General features: G+C 39.0%; 2 protein-coding genes across 12 annotated transcripts in view; one reads left to right on the forward strand and one right to left on the reverse strand.

Moving 5' to 3' along the window:
- Positions 1 to 20,654, forward strand: part of LOC310689957 (uncharacterized protein) — a 621,685-nt gene that overhangs the window by 363,191 nt on the left and 237,840 nt on the right. The gene's annotated exons all lie outside the window — the stretch shown is intronic.
- The window catches only part of TOP2B (DNA topoisomerase II beta), a 47,475-nt gene that overhangs the window by 17,204 nt on the left and 9,617 nt on the right, over positions 1 to 20,654 (reverse strand). For all 8 annotated transcript variants that reach the window (XM_083467781.1, XM_083467780.1, XM_083467779.1 and 5 more), the window contains exons 2-23: positions 19,236 to 19,406; positions 18,905 to 18,995; positions 16,057 to 16,120; positions 13,518 to 13,663; positions 13,129 to 13,226; positions 11,456 to 11,668; positions 11,202 to 11,375; positions 10,198 to 10,299; positions 9,944 to 10,081; positions 9,425 to 9,563; positions 8,798 to 8,955; positions 8,541 to 8,666; positions 8,118 to 8,228; positions 7,262 to 7,367; positions 6,732 to 6,841; positions 4,966 to 5,058; positions 4,766 to 4,880; positions 4,453 to 4,574; positions 3,549 to 3,697; positions 1,270 to 1,501; positions 499 to 633; positions 200 to 400 (exon numbers count right to left, since the gene is read on the reverse strand). In XM_083467781.1, coding sequence (XP_083323907.1) covers positions 200 to 400; positions 499 to 633; positions 1,270 to 1,501; positions 3,549 to 3,697; positions 4,453 to 4,574; positions 4,766 to 4,880; positions 4,966 to 5,058; positions 6,732 to 6,841; positions 7,262 to 7,367; positions 8,118 to 8,228; positions 8,541 to 8,666; positions 8,798 to 8,955; positions 9,425 to 9,563; positions 9,944 to 10,081; positions 10,198 to 10,299; positions 11,202 to 11,375; positions 11,456 to 11,668; positions 13,129 to 13,226; positions 13,518 to 13,663; positions 16,057 to 16,120; positions 18,905 to 18,995; positions 19,236 to 19,406 — 2,994 coding nt within the window. The remainder of the gene's footprint in view (positions 1 to 199; positions 401 to 498; positions 634 to 1,269; positions 1,502 to 3,548; positions 3,698 to 4,452; positions 4,575 to 4,765; positions 4,881 to 4,965; positions 5,059 to 6,731; positions 6,842 to 7,261; positions 7,368 to 8,117; positions 8,229 to 8,540; positions 8,667 to 8,797; positions 8,956 to 9,424; positions 9,564 to 9,943; positions 10,082 to 10,197; positions 10,300 to 11,201; positions 11,376 to 11,455; positions 11,669 to 13,128; positions 13,227 to 13,517; positions 13,664 to 16,056; positions 16,121 to 18,904; positions 18,996 to 19,235; positions 19,407 to 20,654) is intronic.

The raw sequence follows: 20,654 nt of genomic DNA on the forward strand, positions 1-20,654 counted from the left end.
ACCAGATTTGTCTGATAAAGTTTTGAAGTTAAGGTTTACCACCTCAAATTACTATTAGCCCCCTTTTGCTTTTTGTATCGAAGGAAATATGAAGTGAGGCATTTTAGTCACATGGTATACAGAATATATTGCTGCCACGGCAACAGAAAAATGATTAAAGTGCAATTAGTGCTGGTAGTCAAACATATAGAAAAGTTACCATAGAATTACAAGTTAAACTTGTCTGAAGCTTAAAGACTTTGTGAAGTCCAGCAGCCTCGGCCTGAGCAAGCTTTTCTTCGGTCATTTTCACAACAAATTTCACCGTTGTATCAGTGTGATACTCCTTGTAATCTGAAATTAATGCTGGTGTTTTTTCCGTTCCATTCAGCATCGGCTCTAACACCTGTTCTTTGTAAACCTATACAGACATTTAAAAAGGAGGGGAAATAGTTATTTAAAAGGGGGGGGGGGGAATTACAAACGTTCAAAACCGAAAATCATCTTAAAAGTACTCACCTGAGTCCATGTTCGAACTGGAAGCTCTGTGATTTCCACTGTGTTTCTGTCAACCACAAATATTTCCCCACTCACTACATATTGGTTCTGACCAAGTTCCTGGATCATTCCTTTGAAGTTTTTGTAGTTTGGAAGCTGTAACGTTAAGGATTATTTGACATATTAGCAACATGCCCCCTAGTAAGCCTTGATAAAGTTTTCTTTATTTCTTTATTTCTTTATTTCTAAGAAACTAAAATATTGAGTGATGCTCTATCGGCATTTAAAACTAAAATGATGTCCACCTAGAAATTAGCAGTATAACATTATTTCTGTGGGCAAGTCCAGTCCAGCAATTCCTACGTACAAAGCTGCATGTAGGTACCACAAGGAGCAGTTAAAAGTTAGGATGAATCATGGCAGCCCGAATCGTGGCTACACCTTTTTCTAGCAGCCACAGCTGTGGAAACTGCAGAGGTGCCCCTTTGTGTATCACCTTTCCACTCCAAGTCTGAAAGTTACTCTAGAGAAAACCTAGTGAAAAGTTGCTAGCTTTCCTATATGTGAGGACATCTTTGCTAAACATGGATCATGGCCAATTATTGAATCATTTGGTGACTAAAGAACTTCCATTTTAGTTCTGCAAATTTGAGAAAACACATTCATCCACAATAATACCATATTTTGTCAAGACGGAATAAGAATAAAATAAAGGCATATGAGAGGGGTCACGAGTTTGTCTTCTTTATGAAAGCATTATAATATATTGGCCTGCAGTGAACATTTCATTACCATAGGATGTGGGTCCAACCCGTCCAACATTCTTCTGACGTTGTTCACAATCTCTCTGGTATCGTAGTTTGGAATTTTACATGCCCATCCGGTTCCGATGCCCTCGGCACCATTTACTAAGACCATGGGAATTATGGGAATGTACCATTCAGGCTCCACACGCAAGTTATCATCATAAAGGAATTTAAGCAGATTATCATCCACTGTCGGGAAAAGCAGCCTTGCTAAAGGGCTTTAAAGAGAAAGGAAATAAAGGGTTTTTTTAAGTTAATAAGTTATAAACTGTTCTTTTTATTGCACCAGCTGAGAGCATCATGGTTCCTCTAACATACTGCACAGCATTCTCAGTAAACAATAATGCACTCAACAGGATGCCTGTGCATGTATAAGAAGCCTCTAAAACAGACTTTGAGGTACAGCCTTGTGCATAGTAAAGAATGTTTTTCGTCTCTTTGAAATCCGTTAGTATTAAGTGCACTTAAACTGGAATATCTAGTTCCGTACCGTCTACCTTCACTGGAAGCAGCTCATGAAGACACCAAAGATTTCTGTCTGCTTATCTTCTGAGTTGTCATCGTTATATTTGTTTTAGCATTCAGGATATATTTTTAGCTCAATATTTTCACAGCAGAACACTACTTTGATACCATAGCTCACTGTCACTGCACCTACTAAACATATACCAGAGATATTATGCAAGCAGCCTGTGACAGATAAAAAAGTAATCTTTAATTCCAAATCCTACATTTCTGGGAAATGTTATTCAAAGTGAAATCAGTATCATTTTACTGGTGCTTGTTCCTATAACATTTCATCTTTTTCTCTCTTCATTCGTTGGTCTGGTTTGCCTGTAATACTTAACTAGGATTTCCTTAGCCTAAATATGGTTTGTAGGAAAACCCAGCAGACAAACATAATTTGTGTTCCACCGACAAACCACAATGTGAAGCCATTGTATATTTTAACTATAGTTTGATGTTAAGTCCAAACCCAACCCCAGTCTTGCTTTACCATGGTTTGAACCAGACAGAGGGCCTTCTCGGTAGTGGCGCCCACCCCGTGGAACGCCCTCCCTTCAGATGTGAAGGAAATAAGCAGCTATCCTATCTTTAAAAGGCATCTGAAGGCAGCCCTGTTCAGGGAAGTTCCGCCAGGCCTTTGGTCAGGGCGCAGCCTGACTCCCTCCTCTGGCAACCTGCACAGAATTTTGCTTAATTGGTTGCCTTCAATTTGATTTAATTAATTTTTATAATGAAATATTCTAGATTGTGTAACTATTTTACTGTTTGATTATTTGATTGTTGTTAGCCGCCCTGAGTCTGGCTTTGGCTGGGGAGGGCGGGATATAAATAAAATTTATTATTATTATTATTATTATTATTATTATTATTATTATTATTATTTAACACTGTACTGTTTTTAACACTTGATTGAGAGCCGCCAAGAGTGGCTGGGGAAACAACCAGATGGGCGGGGTATAAATAATAAATTATTATTATTATTCCAGCACCTGGTCCCAAACCCTAGCAAGTTATAAAGGGACAGGAAAAAGCAGTTGGAAAAGAAATCTCACTTTAGAGAAGTAAGCCATTTGTTGCTAGCTCATTTGTGAGCCAACCTGTGAGCATACCAGAATTAAAACAAATGGCTTAGTGTTTAGGCTCGAAGTCCCAGTGTGTCACCAGGAGCTAAAGATATTAACAAGTAAATGCCGGGGGGGGGGGGGACTGGGAAAACTGCTGCAGCATGTATGTATATATGTTATGTCTAACTTCAAGGGCACAATCTGGCAAAAGAAAAGTCAGACTGCAAAATGGGATTTAGTTGCAAAAAACTTTTGGTGCCTTATGCCCAGTGGATATATACACAGTGCTCTGCTACAATGTGCGAATGCCAAAACACGTTTCACCCACTGAAGTCAGAGTTTAAGCATTAAACAGCAGAAAGTCAAGAGTTCCAGAGTTATTAAATGCAGGTCTCTTCTTTGGAGAAACAGGAAGTCTTTGTCTCAAACAAAATGCAGTGCACAAACTATTCACTTTTCCTAACCGCTACATATTAGGAAATGGAAGGAATGGAAATGTAATTAGCTAAAAAGAAATCGAGCCACTTTTACAATTAGGCTCACATAGTTTTGTCAACAATACATGAAAACTTGCAAGTGGCTTGAAATACTCATTTAGTTATCTTTAGCTATCTCCCTCAATCACAAATATACACTGACAATCTGTACCACTTAAATAAGACTAGTTCCACTTGCGCGTTGAACAAAATTTTACCTTAGCATAGTGAAAATGTAACGAGGACTTGCAGCATCCTTGCCACCATGAAGCCTAGTACCAAACTGACCAATAGGCTGCAGTAAACTGACATTGTTACTTCCAACGAAGTTCTGAGCCAAGTTGACAACGGTCATCATCAAAGCTTGCTGGAAGAAAATGTTTAGAGCACTGTTACTACTGCAACACATTTTCCTCACCAAAAACTAACCTGCAAACGAGTGCAGAATAAATTACTGACTTAACTAGCAAATGGCCCATCAAGTTGGGGAAGGGAGCACCATATCTAAGGACCGTCACTGCTTTAGGAACTTTTTTCCCTAACACATTCACCATCCCAGTGTCAGCACAAATAAAAAATGCTAATCTGAGTCCTGAGTGCTCACTGGAAGGACAGATCGTGAAGCTGAGGCTCCAATACTTTGGCCACCTCATGAGAAGAGAAGACTCCCTGGAAAAGAGCCTGATGTTGGGAAAGATGGAGGGCACAAGGAGAAGGGGACGACAGAGGACGAGATGGTTGGATAGCGTTCTTGAAGCTACCAGCATGAGTTTGACCAAACTGCGGGAGGCAGTGGAAGACAGGAGTGCCTGGCGGCTCTGGTCCATGGGGTCACGAAGCGTTGGACACGACTAAACGACTAAACAACAACAATTCTGAGTCCTGCATGATCTGCAACAAATCTATAGCTTCAGTGATGAAAAGAGTGATGAGAAGTTGGGAGCTGAATTGAGAGTCTTCTATACTCACTCATCACTGAAACCATCAGAGATGAAGCAAGGAGTGAGGTTTTCGAGAACTTGCCTTGCCCTGCCACCCCAAACCAAACATTTTGCAAAACTAAACAAGTGATAGGCAAGGCACAGAGAATTTCCCTCCTCCTCTTTTTCTTCTCATACTCACCTCTCCATGATGGTACGCTGACATCTCAGCAATAGAACCAGCCAGCTGAGCAACTTTAACTTCACGCTTATCGTTTCTTTTAAAACAAGTGAACAAAACCTTGCGTTGTCCTGGTTTAAAACCTGTGTTGAAAAATCAAGTTTAAAAAACATTTTTGGAATTTGTACTCTTTACCAATAGAATAAAAATACCCCGTTCAATAATTACATGCTTGAGAAACAAAGTTTAAAGGATTTCCACTCCTCTTCTTCAAAATAATAGCATCTTCAAAATAAATAAAAGAAGATGCTATATTCCATGAAGGTTCACTTACCATCAACAAGGGATGGAATGGATCGCTCATTGTCTGAGTTGGAGAAAAGAATCAACTCCTTGTTGATGAAGTCATTGTAAGTGAGATGTTTTGTTGCTGTACCATATAGAAATTGCTAAAATAAAGAGAAGCTATTATTACTTTAACATCGACAGAAATAACATTTGCAACTCCATCTTAGTTCTGTACTGAAACAATACCTCTGGTAATCCATGTAATCGACGCTGTCGTCTATCTTCCATGAAATTTGTCAGCCACTCTTTTCGGTCATCAATTTTTTTCTTACTGAAGGCCTACAAACATTTCACATGCTATAATTAGATAAAGCACAACTAGGGGGGGAAATGCTGCAAGCTATAAAAGAGAGACAATTGTGCACATGGCCAGAAGGTGGTGAATATGGTTTCCATGTTAGCTTGGCAGACCTACATTTCTGATCCAGACCTGATATAAGTTAAACAGCCTTCCTTTACAATAATACTTTTAGAGGGGAATCTTCTACTATCTGGCTGAGTTAAATTCAGTCCAGCAATAACCTCAGACCAGCAATATCATGAAACATAAGGAGTGCAAGAGTCTGCTTTTTAAACAATGCAACATGATTGAAACAACCTCCAAGATGTCAGAGTATCTTAAATATTGGGCTGACTGAACTTGACTGTTGCAGTCTCTCTATGAGCTATTTTATCAATTTTTAATGCCTGTGTGCACTAATTTTCTGCAGTTTTTTCCTGCATGTCTTGCACGCTCTATCAAGGTGATAAAACAGAAATAAGGAGGCAATGAAGGATAAATGATTCCAGTACTAACAAAACAGGTAAGAGTCATGTAACAAACATAGTAACGTGGAAAATGTTTGTCAACTCTGTGTCTACAGTTTTTCCTCCACCCAACATTACTAGACCTGTATCCTAAACAATTATTGTTTATGTATTTGAAATTAAATACTTTACAAGTAGGAACCAACAGGAGAGGAGAATAGTGAACTAGAAGACTGCCTCCTTCCAGGGGCGTGCCAAGGCCACGTCCCTGGGATGCGTGCCATAGCCTCCTTCCCAAATTATTCTGCATGGTGGCTGCTTACATTGGCTGAGCATGAAGTGAGCTGCATTTGCAAGCCATATAGCCAACCCAATGTCCTCCCCCCACCCCCAGCTTCACTTGTTTTCTACTCAGCAGGTACAACTTATCGGCACACTTACACGCATCTCCTACTGTGGGAACCTTGAAGTCATAGTAGATAGATCAATCAAAGAGTCAACTCAATGTGGTAGAGTATTTTATTTTAAAAAACTGTATGAATTCAGCATTAATAGCAAACTAACTAAAGCAGCGGTACGCAGGTGGCGCTGTGGGTTAAAGCACAGAGCCTAGGACTTGCCGATCAGAAGGTCGGCGGTTCGAATCCCCGTGACGGGGTGAGCTCCCATTGCTCGGTCCCTGCTCCTGCCAACCTAGCAGTTCGAAAGCACATCTAAGTGCAAGCAGATAAATAGGTACCGCTCCGGCGGGAAGGTAAACAGCATTTCTGTGCACTGCTCTGGTTTGCCAGAAGTGGCTTAGTCATGCTGGCCACATGACCCAGAAGCTGTACACCGGCTACCTCGGCCAATAAAGCGAGATGAGCGCTGCAACCCCAGAGTCGGTCACGACTGGACCTAATGGTCAGGGGTCCCTTTACCTTTTCCTTAACTAAAGCAACAAGTGTCCTAATGATACTATATATAAATTATATGAACGATATTATATAAATTATATCCAGAGTACAGTTCTGGTTGGTTTCACAAGAGTTAGGAAAGACACAGAAACAGAAATCTAAAATGATCAAAGGGCTGGAATGCCATCCAGCATGGGAAAAAATGTTTGGGGCTTTTAGTGGAAAGAGGTTCACTAGACAGAGTTCTATATAATTACAAATGGCAAGGAGATAACAGACAGCAAGAAATTAGTGCAGGAGGTTATTTACCAATGTAATGGCGGCATCATCTTCAGGACCAGCATATCGAAATAAAATTCGATGTCTCTCCATATCTGCAAAATATTCTTTTGCTTCTTTAGAAGTGCTGGTGCCCAAACCTACCCCAGAGACAAAGAAAGAAAAAATGCCAGTTTAGTCCATCTTCCATCTCAACCTTTTAAGAAATTAATTTTAAAGCTACTTGAGGACATCCTAAGAGGCAAAAGATAAAACAGCTTGCCACCAGTCAATAATTACACTTGAAGAAATCCAAAGGTCAATTTAGCTGAAGTTAGTAACGACTAAGTCTCACTGAACGCACTGAGAGTAGCTATGTCTCAACTAACTATTCCATTGGTTTTGAGTTGAGGCTATGATCCTATACCTGCTTACCTGAGAGTAAGCCCCACTAAACTCAGTTGAACTTACTTATGAGAAAACATGTAAAGACCGGGCTGTTAGTTATTAATAAGTTTAACTGGACTGGATCTCAAAGGATTTGGCACTTGGCTGTTGGGCAAGGAAGTTAAAACACAAACCTTTGTAGTACTTTATTTTCCACGCTTTATGGTTCTCCATATGTTTTTTCCATTCATCAAATTCAGGAATACTATAGAAGGCAAGTTCCTGTTTATTTTTGCTTGCCTTAAAAACAAAAGATATACAAGTTAGATCCTGCAACTATTTTTTTATTCAAGTTTATGAAAATTACATTCAAAATAGATTGCTGTGGGTGCAGCAGCTCGCCCCCCATCTCTCTCACACATTACAGCTAATAATCAGTACACAGCTCCCATGCCCCCATTAATCCTTCTCTCTTCATGCACAACAAGTTATTTGAGGTCCAGGTCTTAAGGAATTGGATTGGGGAAGAGAAGAGGCCTAGATGGAAATATGGGAGATGTGTTCAGCCTCTTCCCAATAATGTCCAGGCAAAATACTTCTTCCAGTGCTTGTGATTTTATTCTCATGCAGCGAATGCCTGTGCCAATGCTAAATAAATCACAGTTCTGAACATATTACAGCATTTGTACAAAGCCTCAATTTGATAAACAAATGGAACTCTCTAACCCAGAGTTCCCTTTCCAAATTCCTCAAAGTCAGAAGAAAAAATAAAAGGCAAGTTAGTTCTACCACTTCTTTCTATTTCAACTTTTCACATTTTTCTTTTGTTGGTATATTCCAAGAAAGGGTTTGTATGTATCTGAGTTTATTCTCTTTCCTTTTGTCACTTTTTGCTTTAGGATATCATTCAACTCAGTAAGGTAATTCCCTGAATATATATATTTTTACTACATAGAAGGATGTTGTTTTGAAAATGTTTGACATCAGAAAAGAACATGAATTTTTTGTCCCTGTATGTTTATAATTAGTGTCAGAAGAATGTGTACTTACCTTTACAATTGGAGTGATGAATTCTTCAAGAAATCCATGTTTCAGAAGGGAAGGCCAATTATGATGAATAAAATTGATCAGTAAGCCTTTAATGTGAGATCCATCCTGATCCTAAATATAAAAAATAAATGAAATGTCAAGGCTGAACAAAGGCAGAAGTATTTTTAATTTTTGTTTTATTTTAAACTCATTTATACCCCACCATTCCCCCTGACAGGACTCAAGGGGGCTAAACAAATATGAATGTCCGAATCACTAAGGAGCAAAGAGGGGGTGTTGCCAAGGGGGTGTGAAATAAAGGCTGAGAGGCAGCCAGGCAAGTGATATGAAAAGTAATACAGAGATGATAAGGAGAACAGAATTATCTTCAAAGCAACGTGGCAAAGTGGGATGGGTTGTTTGAATTCTAAATCTTTCACTGACCTGATCAGTCATGATCATTATTTTGCCATATCTTAATGTTTTCAGAGACTCTGGATCTTCATAACTTTTCTTGTATTGTAGACCTACAATTTTTATGATGTTGTTAATTTCTGCATTTTCCATAATCTGTGTAGAAAGTAGAAATGGAGGCAAGCAACAGTTTAGCATGTATCTATTACACAGAGACATACATATGTGTGTTATATGTGTATTATGTATACACTCATTAGCCACCTTCTTAAATGGTGTTTCCTTACTTGTTTGTGAGATGCTTCTCGAACGTTGAGAATTTTGCCCCTGAGTGGAAACACGCCATATCTATCTCTTCCAATGACACCTAAGCCAGAGACAGCTAAAGATTTGGCAGAGTCTCCCTCAGTTAAAATCAATGTACAATCCAAGGAATGTTTGCCACCTTCAAATTGGGAGTGGGGGGGGGGGAGGGAGAGAGAGAGAGAGAGAAATTAAGTTGATGAAATCTTCAGCCAAGACTATATGCGAGAAAGCAACACACAGTTAACTCAATTTTTAAAAAGCAACTGATGACTGAAAAGGCAGAGATGCATATTTGACATGATTTGCTTCTTTTAATCAACAATTATATAAGAAAGTGTTTCAAACCCTTTGTCCAGAATTAATCTTTCAGTGGCAAACAATATAAAGAGGAAAAGAGAAGCTTGCTTTAACATAATTGTGCACAGTGTTAAGACATTAATGCTGAAATAGGGACATTTTTACAATGCATCAGGAAAATGTATTTGCTCAAAGGGAAAATATATTTGTTCAAAATTTTGAATATATGTGTTGGTCATTTAGTGTTTTTATTAAAAAATAAAATGCATATTTTATACAGGTAACTATGCTAGAAGATAGTTTGCTCTTACCAGCGTCATTAGCATCATCGAGTTTTGGAATGCCCTTAATTTTGCTGTGTTTCACTGATGAACATTTTTTGTTCAGCTGTGTTTGTGCCTTGAATTTCACCCAATTCAGGATGCTTTCTACAATACCACAATTAGAGGCCTGTAATACAAAAAATAAAAAAAATCACAGTCATTCTTAGGAATACAAAAAAAGGTTCACACTGAAAAGAAAAAATATACTGAAGTGTTAGGATCCATTTCTCTCCAAGAATGATGTATTGCATCACAAAAGCAGTGTCAAAATTTATCTTGTGTAAAATAACCTTAATATTTTATTTATTAAAAAGGGTATTTTACAAGCAAAACCAGGAAGACTCTGGTAATTCATTACTTTCTATTCAGCCACATTAACAGTCATTTCTGAACAGTCAACACTGTCATACTTGAAAACCATATAAATCTGAATGTCATAGTTCCCTTCCTTCATGCAAAGAGGACTGCATTTCCCATAAATATATCAAATAAATATGCAATACTTACTGCTTTGAAAAACTTCTCTGATAACTGGCATTTGGACCCAAAACTTTTAGGCTGAAGTGTCATGTTCTCTTTTGTTTGAGAATCAAAAGACGGGTTCTCAATGAGGCAATTAATAAAAACCCATATGTGGTTCTTTACCTGTTCAAAAAGCAAACACACAAACAATAAAGGAATCAAAGATGCTGAAATGATAAACCTTTTTATCTGAAATGAGGACAGACCAATATTTTTCTCTGAAGCGGGGATCAACTTGCCTGGAATGGTTTCACTGAAACGCCAGCTTTGTTCTTTTTCTTCACCACCTCTATCAATTTTCCAACAATTTGATCTACAACATAATCAACGTGCCTACCACCCTTAAAATTAAAAATAAAAGGAAGTCAGAAAAGAGAGAGAATTAAACTTTAGAATTACTAATTACTAATTTATCTGTAGTTTCCACAGGAGGGACAAAGAAATAAGATACCCAGAAGTGTTTGCTCTGTCTCTTTCATCTTCTAACATCTCTAAACTAGTAAAGATGCATGTGTACACATACACCACAAGCATTCTCTCTCTCATTCTCTCTCTCTCTCTCTCTCTCTATATATATATATATATATATTTCAATTCCATGAACTGCATAAGAGAGCTTAAGACAGGCACCCCCAAACTTGGCCCTCCAGCTGTTTTGGGACTACAATTCCCATCATCCCTGACCTCTGGTCCTGTTAGCTAGGGATGATGGGAGTTGTAGTCCCAAAACAGCTGGAGGGCCGAGTTTGGGGGTGCCTGGCATAAGATATGTGAGAGCACAGGATGCTACAAATTACCAAACCTGGAATACATACCACGGGCATAGTTCTGTCTTCCCAAACTTGGTGCCTTTCAGATATTTTGGATTCAATATCCATCAGCCTCAGCCAATGGTATGGGATAACAAGAACAGTCATCCAAAACACCTGGAAGGCATCAGGTTAGGGAAGCCTGGCATTGTTAAAAAGTGTGAATGTTGCAATAAACTCAAAATAACCTAATCTCATAGACACTGGGTGCAGCTATTCATGCCTTATGCCAGTCTCTCACCTTTTTCGTCTACTAAGGAAATTTATTGCAAAATATTTAAGCTGAATGTCTTCTTTAAAAAATTGAACTGACATAGCGCTTGGGAATTAAATGTTGGACATTTTAAACACAGTAACATGACATTCATGAGTAGCTTAATGCCACATTTCCCTTTTACCAGTTCAACCACTGTAAATTATGTAAAACAACTCACCTTTGTGGTAGCAATACTGTTCACAAAGCTAATTTGCTGAAATCCTTTCTCACTTAAAGTGAGACATACATCCCAGCGTTCATTTGCAAGTTCATGGATAACTTTCAGAGCAACTCCAGTTTCATCCAACTTGTCTTTTACGTAAAGATCAACGTAACTACGAAAACCATTCACCTGTGATTTTACAAAATTAATTACTTACTGTTTTAAAGCACACAAATACAATTATGGAAATAATTTACTAAGCCTCTTACAGGTAGTTTCTTTCCATTAAACATAACTTTGACCCCTTTACATGCTCCTGCCAAATCATAAGCTCTTCTTGTCATAAGGGCCACAGTATCTTTGTCAAGTTTTTCCATCTTAAATTTAGCAAGATCTGGTTGGAATGTGACACATGTGTAGTCATCGCCTTCAAAATATTTTATTTTGGCATCAGAAGTCTTCATCATATTGTTCATCCAAGTCTTTGTTTAAAAATGAGAGAAAGAGAGAGGGAGCACATGTCAATAGCAATCTTTCTATATTCTACCAAAAAAGGTGCACAGAAGAATGTTGATTATTGCAATTTAAGTTAAATCTGTATTCAGGGGCAGTACAAAGAGCTTAAGCTTTGTCCTTCAAAAATAAAATAAATACCACCCCAACATGATTATAAGCAACAACATGGCAACTATAACGTAACTATTTCCTATGTCATAACTGATACTGCTATCAAATAACTTGATTGTGGGCCACTGCATCATTGATTCAGAACGATTATGGAGTGACTCCAAAATTAAATAAATTACAAAATTATTTTAAAAGTTTGCTAACCCTACAGGAATACTAGCAGTGGAAGTCAAACATAATTTCCGAACAATTTTTGTTTTTAAATTTTCCTGGAAAATTTCCTAGTGTGAATACATAAAAAAGGTAAAGGACCCCTGACAGTTAAGTCCAGTCACGAACGACTCTGGGGTTGCGGCGCTCATCTCGCTTTCCTGGCCGAGGGAGCCGACGTTTGTCCGCAGACAGTTTTTCCGGGTCATGTGGCCAGCATGACTAACCCGCTTCTGGAGAAACCAGAGCAGTGCAGGGAAACGCCGTTTACCTTCCTGCCAGGGTGGTACCTATTTATCTACTTGCACTTTGATGTGCTTTTGAATTGCTAGGTTGGCAGGAGCTGGGACCAAACAACAGGAGCTCACCCTGTTGTGGGGATTTGAACCGCCCGCTGACCTTCTGATCGGCAAGCCCAGGGGTCAGTGGTTTACACCACAGCACCACCTGCAAGCGCCACCCGCAAATGTGAATACATAGAAGTTCATAAATTACAAAATAGATAGTTCAGTTAAACATTTTCATCCTATGCTGCAACATATCTGTAACAGCAGCTTTTAGGTGAAAAAACAATACATGGCAGATGCCATATTGAGAAGGCTAGAAATGAGGCTCCATTTTATCTCAAAAGATATGGTAATAGCTGTCCCTTTCTTAAGGGAAATTCCCTTATTCTGAATAGGATTCCTCACAAGAAAAGGGAAAAGTTGACAGCTATGAACAACAGCAGTGAAGAATATTTTCCTAAACCAGGCCAACCACCTTCTTGTGAGAAGATAAATCAATTTACACGCACACTGACCAGAAACTGAATGCACTGAAAAAGACGACACAGGGTTCTTCACAATAGTAGTTTTTGTTAGTTCTCCACTAGGGTTAAGACAATTAAGGAGAATCACACACGTTTCTATAGTTCTATGTTAGAACTTTTTCAAACAAGACAAAAATCCTTAAGATGCAAATGGACCAAACATCTTATTGAGCGAATTGGTATTTTCACAAGAATTACAAATGGATATATTTTGTGCAATATAAAGCTTTTAAAAAGGGGATTTTTTTCAACCAAAGAGGCTAAGTCCAAAGAATTAAAGGGAAACTAGCATACCTGTTTAAAGCTGTGTTTGTACTCCTTGCAAGCAGTTTCAACTGTAAACTTTGTACTGAATATATTACAAAGTTTTGCACCATAGCCATTACGACCACCTGAAAAAACAAGGGAAAAACATTTAGAAAACGATTTATCCCAAAATTTTGCTTGTCCTACTAAACATTTCCTAATGATACTAAGTGTGCACAAGGGATTCCAGTAAGTATACACATTATGTATTAATGATGGTCTAGGAACTGTCAGCTAGAGGAATGTCAAATTAAATCTTGCATATACTTTATTGCCAACCAAAGTATTTCCCTTCTATCAAAAATAAACCAATCACTACAAAATGATGACAACAAATTAGTATTAGTCCTCTAATAGGTCCTGAACAAAATGTTTACCTGTAACTTTTTTCTCATCATCATCATAATTGCTGGAAGTTAACAGCTGTCCAAAGATTAAGGCAGGCACATACATCTTTTCTACCTTGTGTTCCACAACTGGAATGCCTTTTCCATTATTCCAGATACTTATAATATTTGATTCACTGGAGATGTAAATAAATATTTTGTCAAAAAATATTTTGCCACACAATGTTGAATTTGCAAACACTTAAACACACACTGTTGCTGTCTAATAGCAACCGGGAGAATTCCTCTGTACCAGGAAAAGTGAGTACTGATCACACTGTACTCAATCTCTTTTCACAGAAAAGGTATCTACACATTTTCCCCATAATCTTACTTTTAAAAAGAAAAGAAAAAAGAAAGCTCAGGTTTCAGGGCACATTTCAGTCAAAATATAACAGTGTAACTCATGGATTTCACAAATACAAAGCCATCCCTAACCCAGCCTTACTCAGTTTTCACATTGACTATAGCCTCAAAATACTTTACAGTCGTACCTTCGATCTCAAATGCCTTGGCTCCTGAACAAATCGGCTCTCGAACGATCAAAACCCGGAAGTGAGTGTTCCGGTTTTTTAACATTCTTTTGGAAACTGAACGTCTGATGGGGCTTCTGATTGGCTGCAGGAGCTTCCTGCAGCCAATCAGAAGCTGCGCTCTGGTTTTTGGATTGCCAAGGGGTGGAAAGGAGATAAATTTCCACCAAGTGGCAAGTTAAACTACTTGAATATATGGAACTAGTGAATATGACGGAAAAGAGCAGGGATAGAACGACCCAAAAGTTTAAAAAGGAATGGGAGATCTAGAGGCAATATTTAAAAGAACATTGTCCCCATATTAAAACTTTAGAATGCTTTGAATAACTCTCGGAATTGCATAAGGTATAAAAAACACAAATAAGATATAATACAGGTTAAGTTTATTGAAAAATAGAGGCAGGTAACAAGGAAACAAAGAACCCACACCAAGGAGGTTGGAAGTCGATGGCTGAAATGTGTTTGTGTTTTCACATTGTACTGTTTTCTTTCTTTCTTTTGTTGCGAGTTATGTGCTATGTTTGTGCCCCCCCTCCCGTGTGCCTGTGTCGATTACAAATCAATAAAGATCAAATTTAAAGAAGCAGCAGCAGCTGCTGCGCTTTGGTTTTTGAACGTTTTGGAAGTCGAACAGACTTCCGGAACGGATTCCGTTCGACTTCCAAGGTCTGACTGTATATACATACTATAAGATGGAAACAAAGAACTATGAGCAGAAAGAAACAATGTATTTGGTCTAAACCACAAATTCTGAAAGGGCAGTGCCAAAGTAACCAGGGTTGTCTAAAGATTTACACTATATAAAAATGAATAAGGAAAAGACAGGCTGTAGGCTATAAACTGTAGCAAGCAATGAACAGTCCCGAGAATACGCTTGTGCAAAGTCTTACACGAGAATTGTTCTGAACTGGAGTCACCTTTATCATGTATTGCTATTCCACCAAGTGAAGACCCCTTCCATGAAAAAATGCTTTCTGCTAGTGGAAATGCACCTTTGGTGTCACATGAATGTTTTCTGCTTTGAAAAAACAAAACTGTTCGTACTAATGAAAATCTGTATATGTTGAGTACTCAATGAAGTACCGTATTTTTCGCCCTATAAGACGCACTTTTCCCCCTCCAAAAATGAAGGGGAAATGTGTGTGCGTCCTATGGGGCGAATGCAGGCTTTCGCTGAAACCTGGAGAGCGAGAGGGGTCGGTGTGCACTGACCCCTCTCCCTCTCCAGGCTTCAGGAAGCTATCCGCAAGCCTTGGGAGCCCGCGGGAGTTCCTCCCGGGCTTCCCCCAGCTTGCGTAGAGCTGCCTCTTATCCCGAAGCCCCGGCACGCTGAGCAGTCGTGCCGGGGCTTTGGGTAGCTATGCGCAAGCCGCGGGAGGGCACTCCCCTGGCTTGCACAGAGCTGCCTCTTATCCCGAAGCCTCGGCGCACTGAGCAGTCGCGCCGGGGCTTCGGGCAGCTCTCCGCAAGGCGCGGGAGCCCGACACTGGGCTCCCACGGCTTGCGGAGAGTTGCCTGCACGCTGAAGCCTGTGCGCGCTGAGCTCAGCGCACCCAGCCTTGGCGCGGCTCTCCGCAAGGCACGGGAGCCCGGTGCTGGGCTCCCGCGGCTTGCGGAGAGTTGCCTGTTCTGGGGCTGGGGTCGGGGGAAGCTTTTTCCCCTTTATTTCCCCCCCAAAAAACTAGGTGCGCCTTATGGGACGGTGCGTCCTATAGGGCGAAAAATACGGTAATCTCTTAAAAATGTACTCAGTTTTATATCACATCCATAAAAACAGGGGCAATTGCCTACTGCAGACTTAACACTCAAAATGTCTTCCTGCTATGACATTCAAAATTCTCCCCACTATTTTAACTGCCTTTTCTATGAATATGCATTTTAACATTCCTTCGCTCTAAGTACTCTAAATAATGCAAGCCAAATTTTACTTGGACATGTCAACTACAAAAAAAAGAATGCCCTTTTCTCAGGTAAATTAGAAAAAGAAGTTTACTTACGGATCAATTGATATTTTAATACATGTCATATTCTTATCCCTCTGTTTATTGTCTGCTGCATTTACTAAAAACGAATAAACATTTCTTAGTGGCAGTAAAAAAACTTTACCTAGTTAAATATCCAACCAACTTCAACTAGCTAAATATTTTTGTATTCACATGCAACACATGCTATACCTCTGAGAAACTTTAACACATCATATGATCTTCCTGAAACAGCCCACTGAGTTCATTCAGACCTTTCTAGTATGTTACTTATCACTGCACTCTTATATTCTGATGTCAACGGCCCCAACTTTATTCTTTTAGTTTTTCTACTTTTTCAATATCAAACATCATACCAATGGATAGTTCACACATTATACCAGTACCAGTTTTTCAAGATAAGCCTATCTCCCCAATGTGATGTGATCCCTGGCAGCTGAAATGTTGGAGCTCACAAATCTAGAAGAGAAATCTGTGACTCCCGAATTCATGGATGATGTTCCCAGGCAGAAGAGTAAATCAGTAAAAGGCTACTCAAATGTACCAGTTAATTCACCTTAAGAAATATTAGTCACAAAATACACTACGACGCACTTCTAGTTAGTTTATCCAGTTCTTAATGGCATTATGACGTGAAGAATGCCATTGTGACACATACATTTTGTTTTAATTTTTTGTTGTTGCTGTTTCCACTATTTTCCATTGTGATTTAATGCTGCATTTCTTAATTGCTTCTCCCTTTCACCTCCCCTCCACACCAAACACATGGCTATTCGCCACCTCTGACCAGCAAAGTGTGCCTTGTTTTTAGGACAGCAAAGAGGATATAAGCTGAAAGTGTTTGTTTATACAGTGGTACCTCTGGTTACGTACTTAATTCGTTCCGGAGGTCCGTTCTTAACCTGAAACTGTTCTTAACCTGAAGCACCACTTTAGCTAATGGGGCCTCCCGGTGCTGCCACGCCACCGCGGCGCTATTTCTGTTCTCATCCTGAAGCAAAGTTCTTAACCCGAGGTACTATTTCTGGGTTAGCAGAATCTGTAACCTGAAGCGTATGTAACCTGAGGTACCACTGTACAGGATTCGGAAGGCAAGAGTACTACTGCTATCCTGTTCAGTACTACCCCATACACATCTATTCAGAAGTAAGCTCCATTGATTTCAATGAGGCATACTCCTAACTAAGTGGTTATAGTATTGGAATCTCAGTAGTCTGACACGTAGTTTTAGTTACATGATTACAAAGTTTTCCATGTGACAGGACATCATACACACATATATAATCCTTTCCTGCCTCTATTAGATCTGGCAATATTAAATTTTAATTTAATTACCCGAAATCATTAAAACAGTACTCTGGCCCTCTAAAACAAAATCCCTTTACTGAACTAAATATTATGAATTTGGCCTAAATGTGGACAAATCATGTTTTAAAAACTAGACTAAGGGGAAATTCTCAGCCAATTTGACAGAGCTCCTGTGTTTTTAACAGCTGCACAACAGTCTAATTCAATTTGCGAAACTTATTCTAATAATGCATCTTTATGCTAGGAAATTCCTGTTGAAATTCTGTCTGCAAAAGAGCTATGAAACATGTAAGAGCCTGCTAATAAAATGTGGTAACTCTACTTGCAATTTAGTAAATTGTGTGGAATACCATGATTAAAGGACCAGCCATACTTTGGTTATTGAATACTTCTGTGCCAGTAAACTTTATAGACAATTTATTTTAACAGAAAAAGTTGTCAGACATCTCAGTCCTCTTTAGTTATACTACAGAGGTGGTGGTGGGGAATAATATAGGCTTTCAGATGAATAAAATGGTCTAAAATCAAGTATTATGATTCAGAGTGAGGATCAGGATGACAATTTCCCAGCTTTTTAGTATGCTTGAATATTTTAGCAAGCATGTGCCAATAGCTAATATGAAATGACAACAAATAAATAAAATTGTGCATGGTATTGGTGATGGTACAGTAGTACTTTCACTGAAGTTACTATTGAGCTAGATTCCCGATGTAAAATTATTGCAAGCTTGTAAATATCCACTCACTAGTCACCTGTGACAAGTAATATTTATCTTCAGATGACCAGGGTAAGGAATCTTTACAAAAGTTGGCATTTTTATCTTCTTAGGTTCACAGACAATCAACCTGAACATGGGCGAATAGGAGGCTGGTAAAATACTTTATGAGCTAATAACTTGTGTTGATTTATTTGTGAGCCTCAGTTATGGTGTTCCCAATGCCGCCATAATCCTTGATCATACAAAATGTAAAACTGAAAACCTCACCAATGCATAGTTCTAGTGTTCCATATAAAATGAAAGGAATTTTAGGTTGTTGTGATGGTACATGGCCATTATAATTATGATTAGGAGACAGGGAATAAGCTGTAGGATTGTTTGCTGGTTTCCCATTCCCCTCCACCCTTGACAATGGTACGGTGTTATGCAGTGGTGAATTTCTTGAATCAGCAAGAGGTTATACTAGATGACCCTAGAGGTCCCTTACAATGCTGAGTTCCTCAAAAATTACTATGGTTAACTGTGAACAGATTGCACTCCTTATGCACCATTTGGATCTTTGCAAATTCTGGACTGGAAATACACACTGAACATTAATCAGTTCAAAATTAGTATAAGCCCAAGTCATAGTTAAGAGCAGCAGGGGTTGAATGGAGGGAATTTGTAAACGTATGACCCTGAAAGAAGGGAGCATGCAATCCCACAATCTATTTTTACTCTTTATCGTGGCTGATTACTAACATGTTTTTACCAGTTCTAAATTCTCCTAAATTATTCCATTGTAAGCACTTTGAAAATGCTTAGGATAGCAGAATATCACAATTATAAACACTTACCAAGAATTTCATCAAAGATCTTGTATAAGCCAGGTACATAGGTAATCTCTCTACAATTCATTCCTATATCTTCATCAAACACCCACATCAGCTACACACAAACACACAAAAACAAGAGTTTACTTTACTGAACTTTAAAATAAATATTTACTGCTATTACTTTAAATATTCACAGAACATATGTATTTTTAATTCTCAGCACTGTTTTTTCTCTGTATCCCTCCCATACATTTGGATTGACATAGGGGGGGAAACCACACAGAAACATTGCTTGAAACCTTCAGCTACAGTATAAATACTTGCTTTAAATAAAGAGAAAAATAAAAATTACCTGAGTTACAGGTTCCACTGAACCAATGTATGTATCAGGACGGAGGAGAATATGCTCAAGCTGAGTCTTTTTCTGATAAACTCTCTCAACAGACATCTTCTTTGAATCATTCTTATTCACGTGTTCAGGTTCTTCCTTTTTTGAAGCATTATTCTGATTATCAAAAAGTGTCTGAAATAAAAGGAGGAAAGGTAACCAAACTATACTGATTCATCCCATTCTACAACCGCAAGTAAGAACCTTTTCCATGAATAAAATAACTACAGCTTTCTAATTCTTCATTGTGCAAAGACTTTGGGCTAGTAGCAATGTTTGTTGCCACTAGGGGAAAAGATACAAACCAAGAGGGAACTTTCTTGATGCATAGAGGACATGCCTCCATATTGTTGGCTTTGGTAGAAGAATTTTTTTTAAATAATATGGGAATTTATCTGACCTATTACCTTCTGCACTTTCTACTGGGTCATGTTAAAGATTTCTCTCCACCCCTCTATACAGAAAATATCCCCACACCATAATACAAAACGTTAAAAGTGCCCTCACTTTAAAAAGGGAGACTGCCATATAGGGTTGGTTCAAAGGTTAACACCAAACCATGGTTCGGCACTAGGCGAATGAGCCTTCAGCTCACACACTCCATACTCCGCAGGTTCCCAGTTGGTAGCAAAATGTATATTTTGATATTTAACCCAAAGCAGCACCTGGTTGTCACAAACTAGGGAGAGAACAACAGAGAGGAAGGAACATGCAGGCCTGTGACACCTAAAAGGCTCAGGGCAAAATTGTGGTTTAGTTTTATCTCTGAAGCAGTGTTTGAAATTAGCCATGCTCAAAGCGCATTTTGCAACTGGTGCAGGTCCGATTGCAGGTTGGCAACTGACATCTCCACCTGACTTTCTTAAGCAGGTAAGCCGAAGAGCTTATTTATTGCATTTAAATCCCACTCTTTTTTGCAAGGAGTACATGGTTCACCCCCCCCCCAGTTTATTTGATGTTTCAATGTATTGTAAACAGCTTTAGATTGTTTTCTTTAAAATATAAAGTGGTATATACGTGACATGAATAACGCCAGCAACACCACTGAAAAAGTAGCACTGGAACCTGATTCAAAGTGCTAGCTACGTACCTTCAGAACTGGGGGTGGGGGACTGTGGCTCTTCAGGTGCCTCGGCCAACATTACCAAACACCAGAGATAATATGAGTTGCATTTCAGCAACATAGGTTTCTCATACCTGCTTTAGAGCACTCCATGAGTAGAACCCTATTTATCTACTTGTACTTAAGAGTGCTTTCGAACTGCTAGGTGGGCAGGAGCTGGAACCAAACGACAGGAGCTCACCCCGCCACGGGCATTTGAACCGCTGACCATACGATCAGCAAGTCGTAGGCACTGAGGTTTTACCCACAGCGCCACCCGC

This window comes from Podarcis liolepis (assembly GCF_965112155.1).
Source record: "Podarcis liolepis genome assembly, chromosome: 12".
Classification (NCBI taxonomy): Eukaryota; Metazoa; Chordata; class Lepidosauria; order Squamata; family Lacertidae; genus Podarcis; species Podarcis liolepis.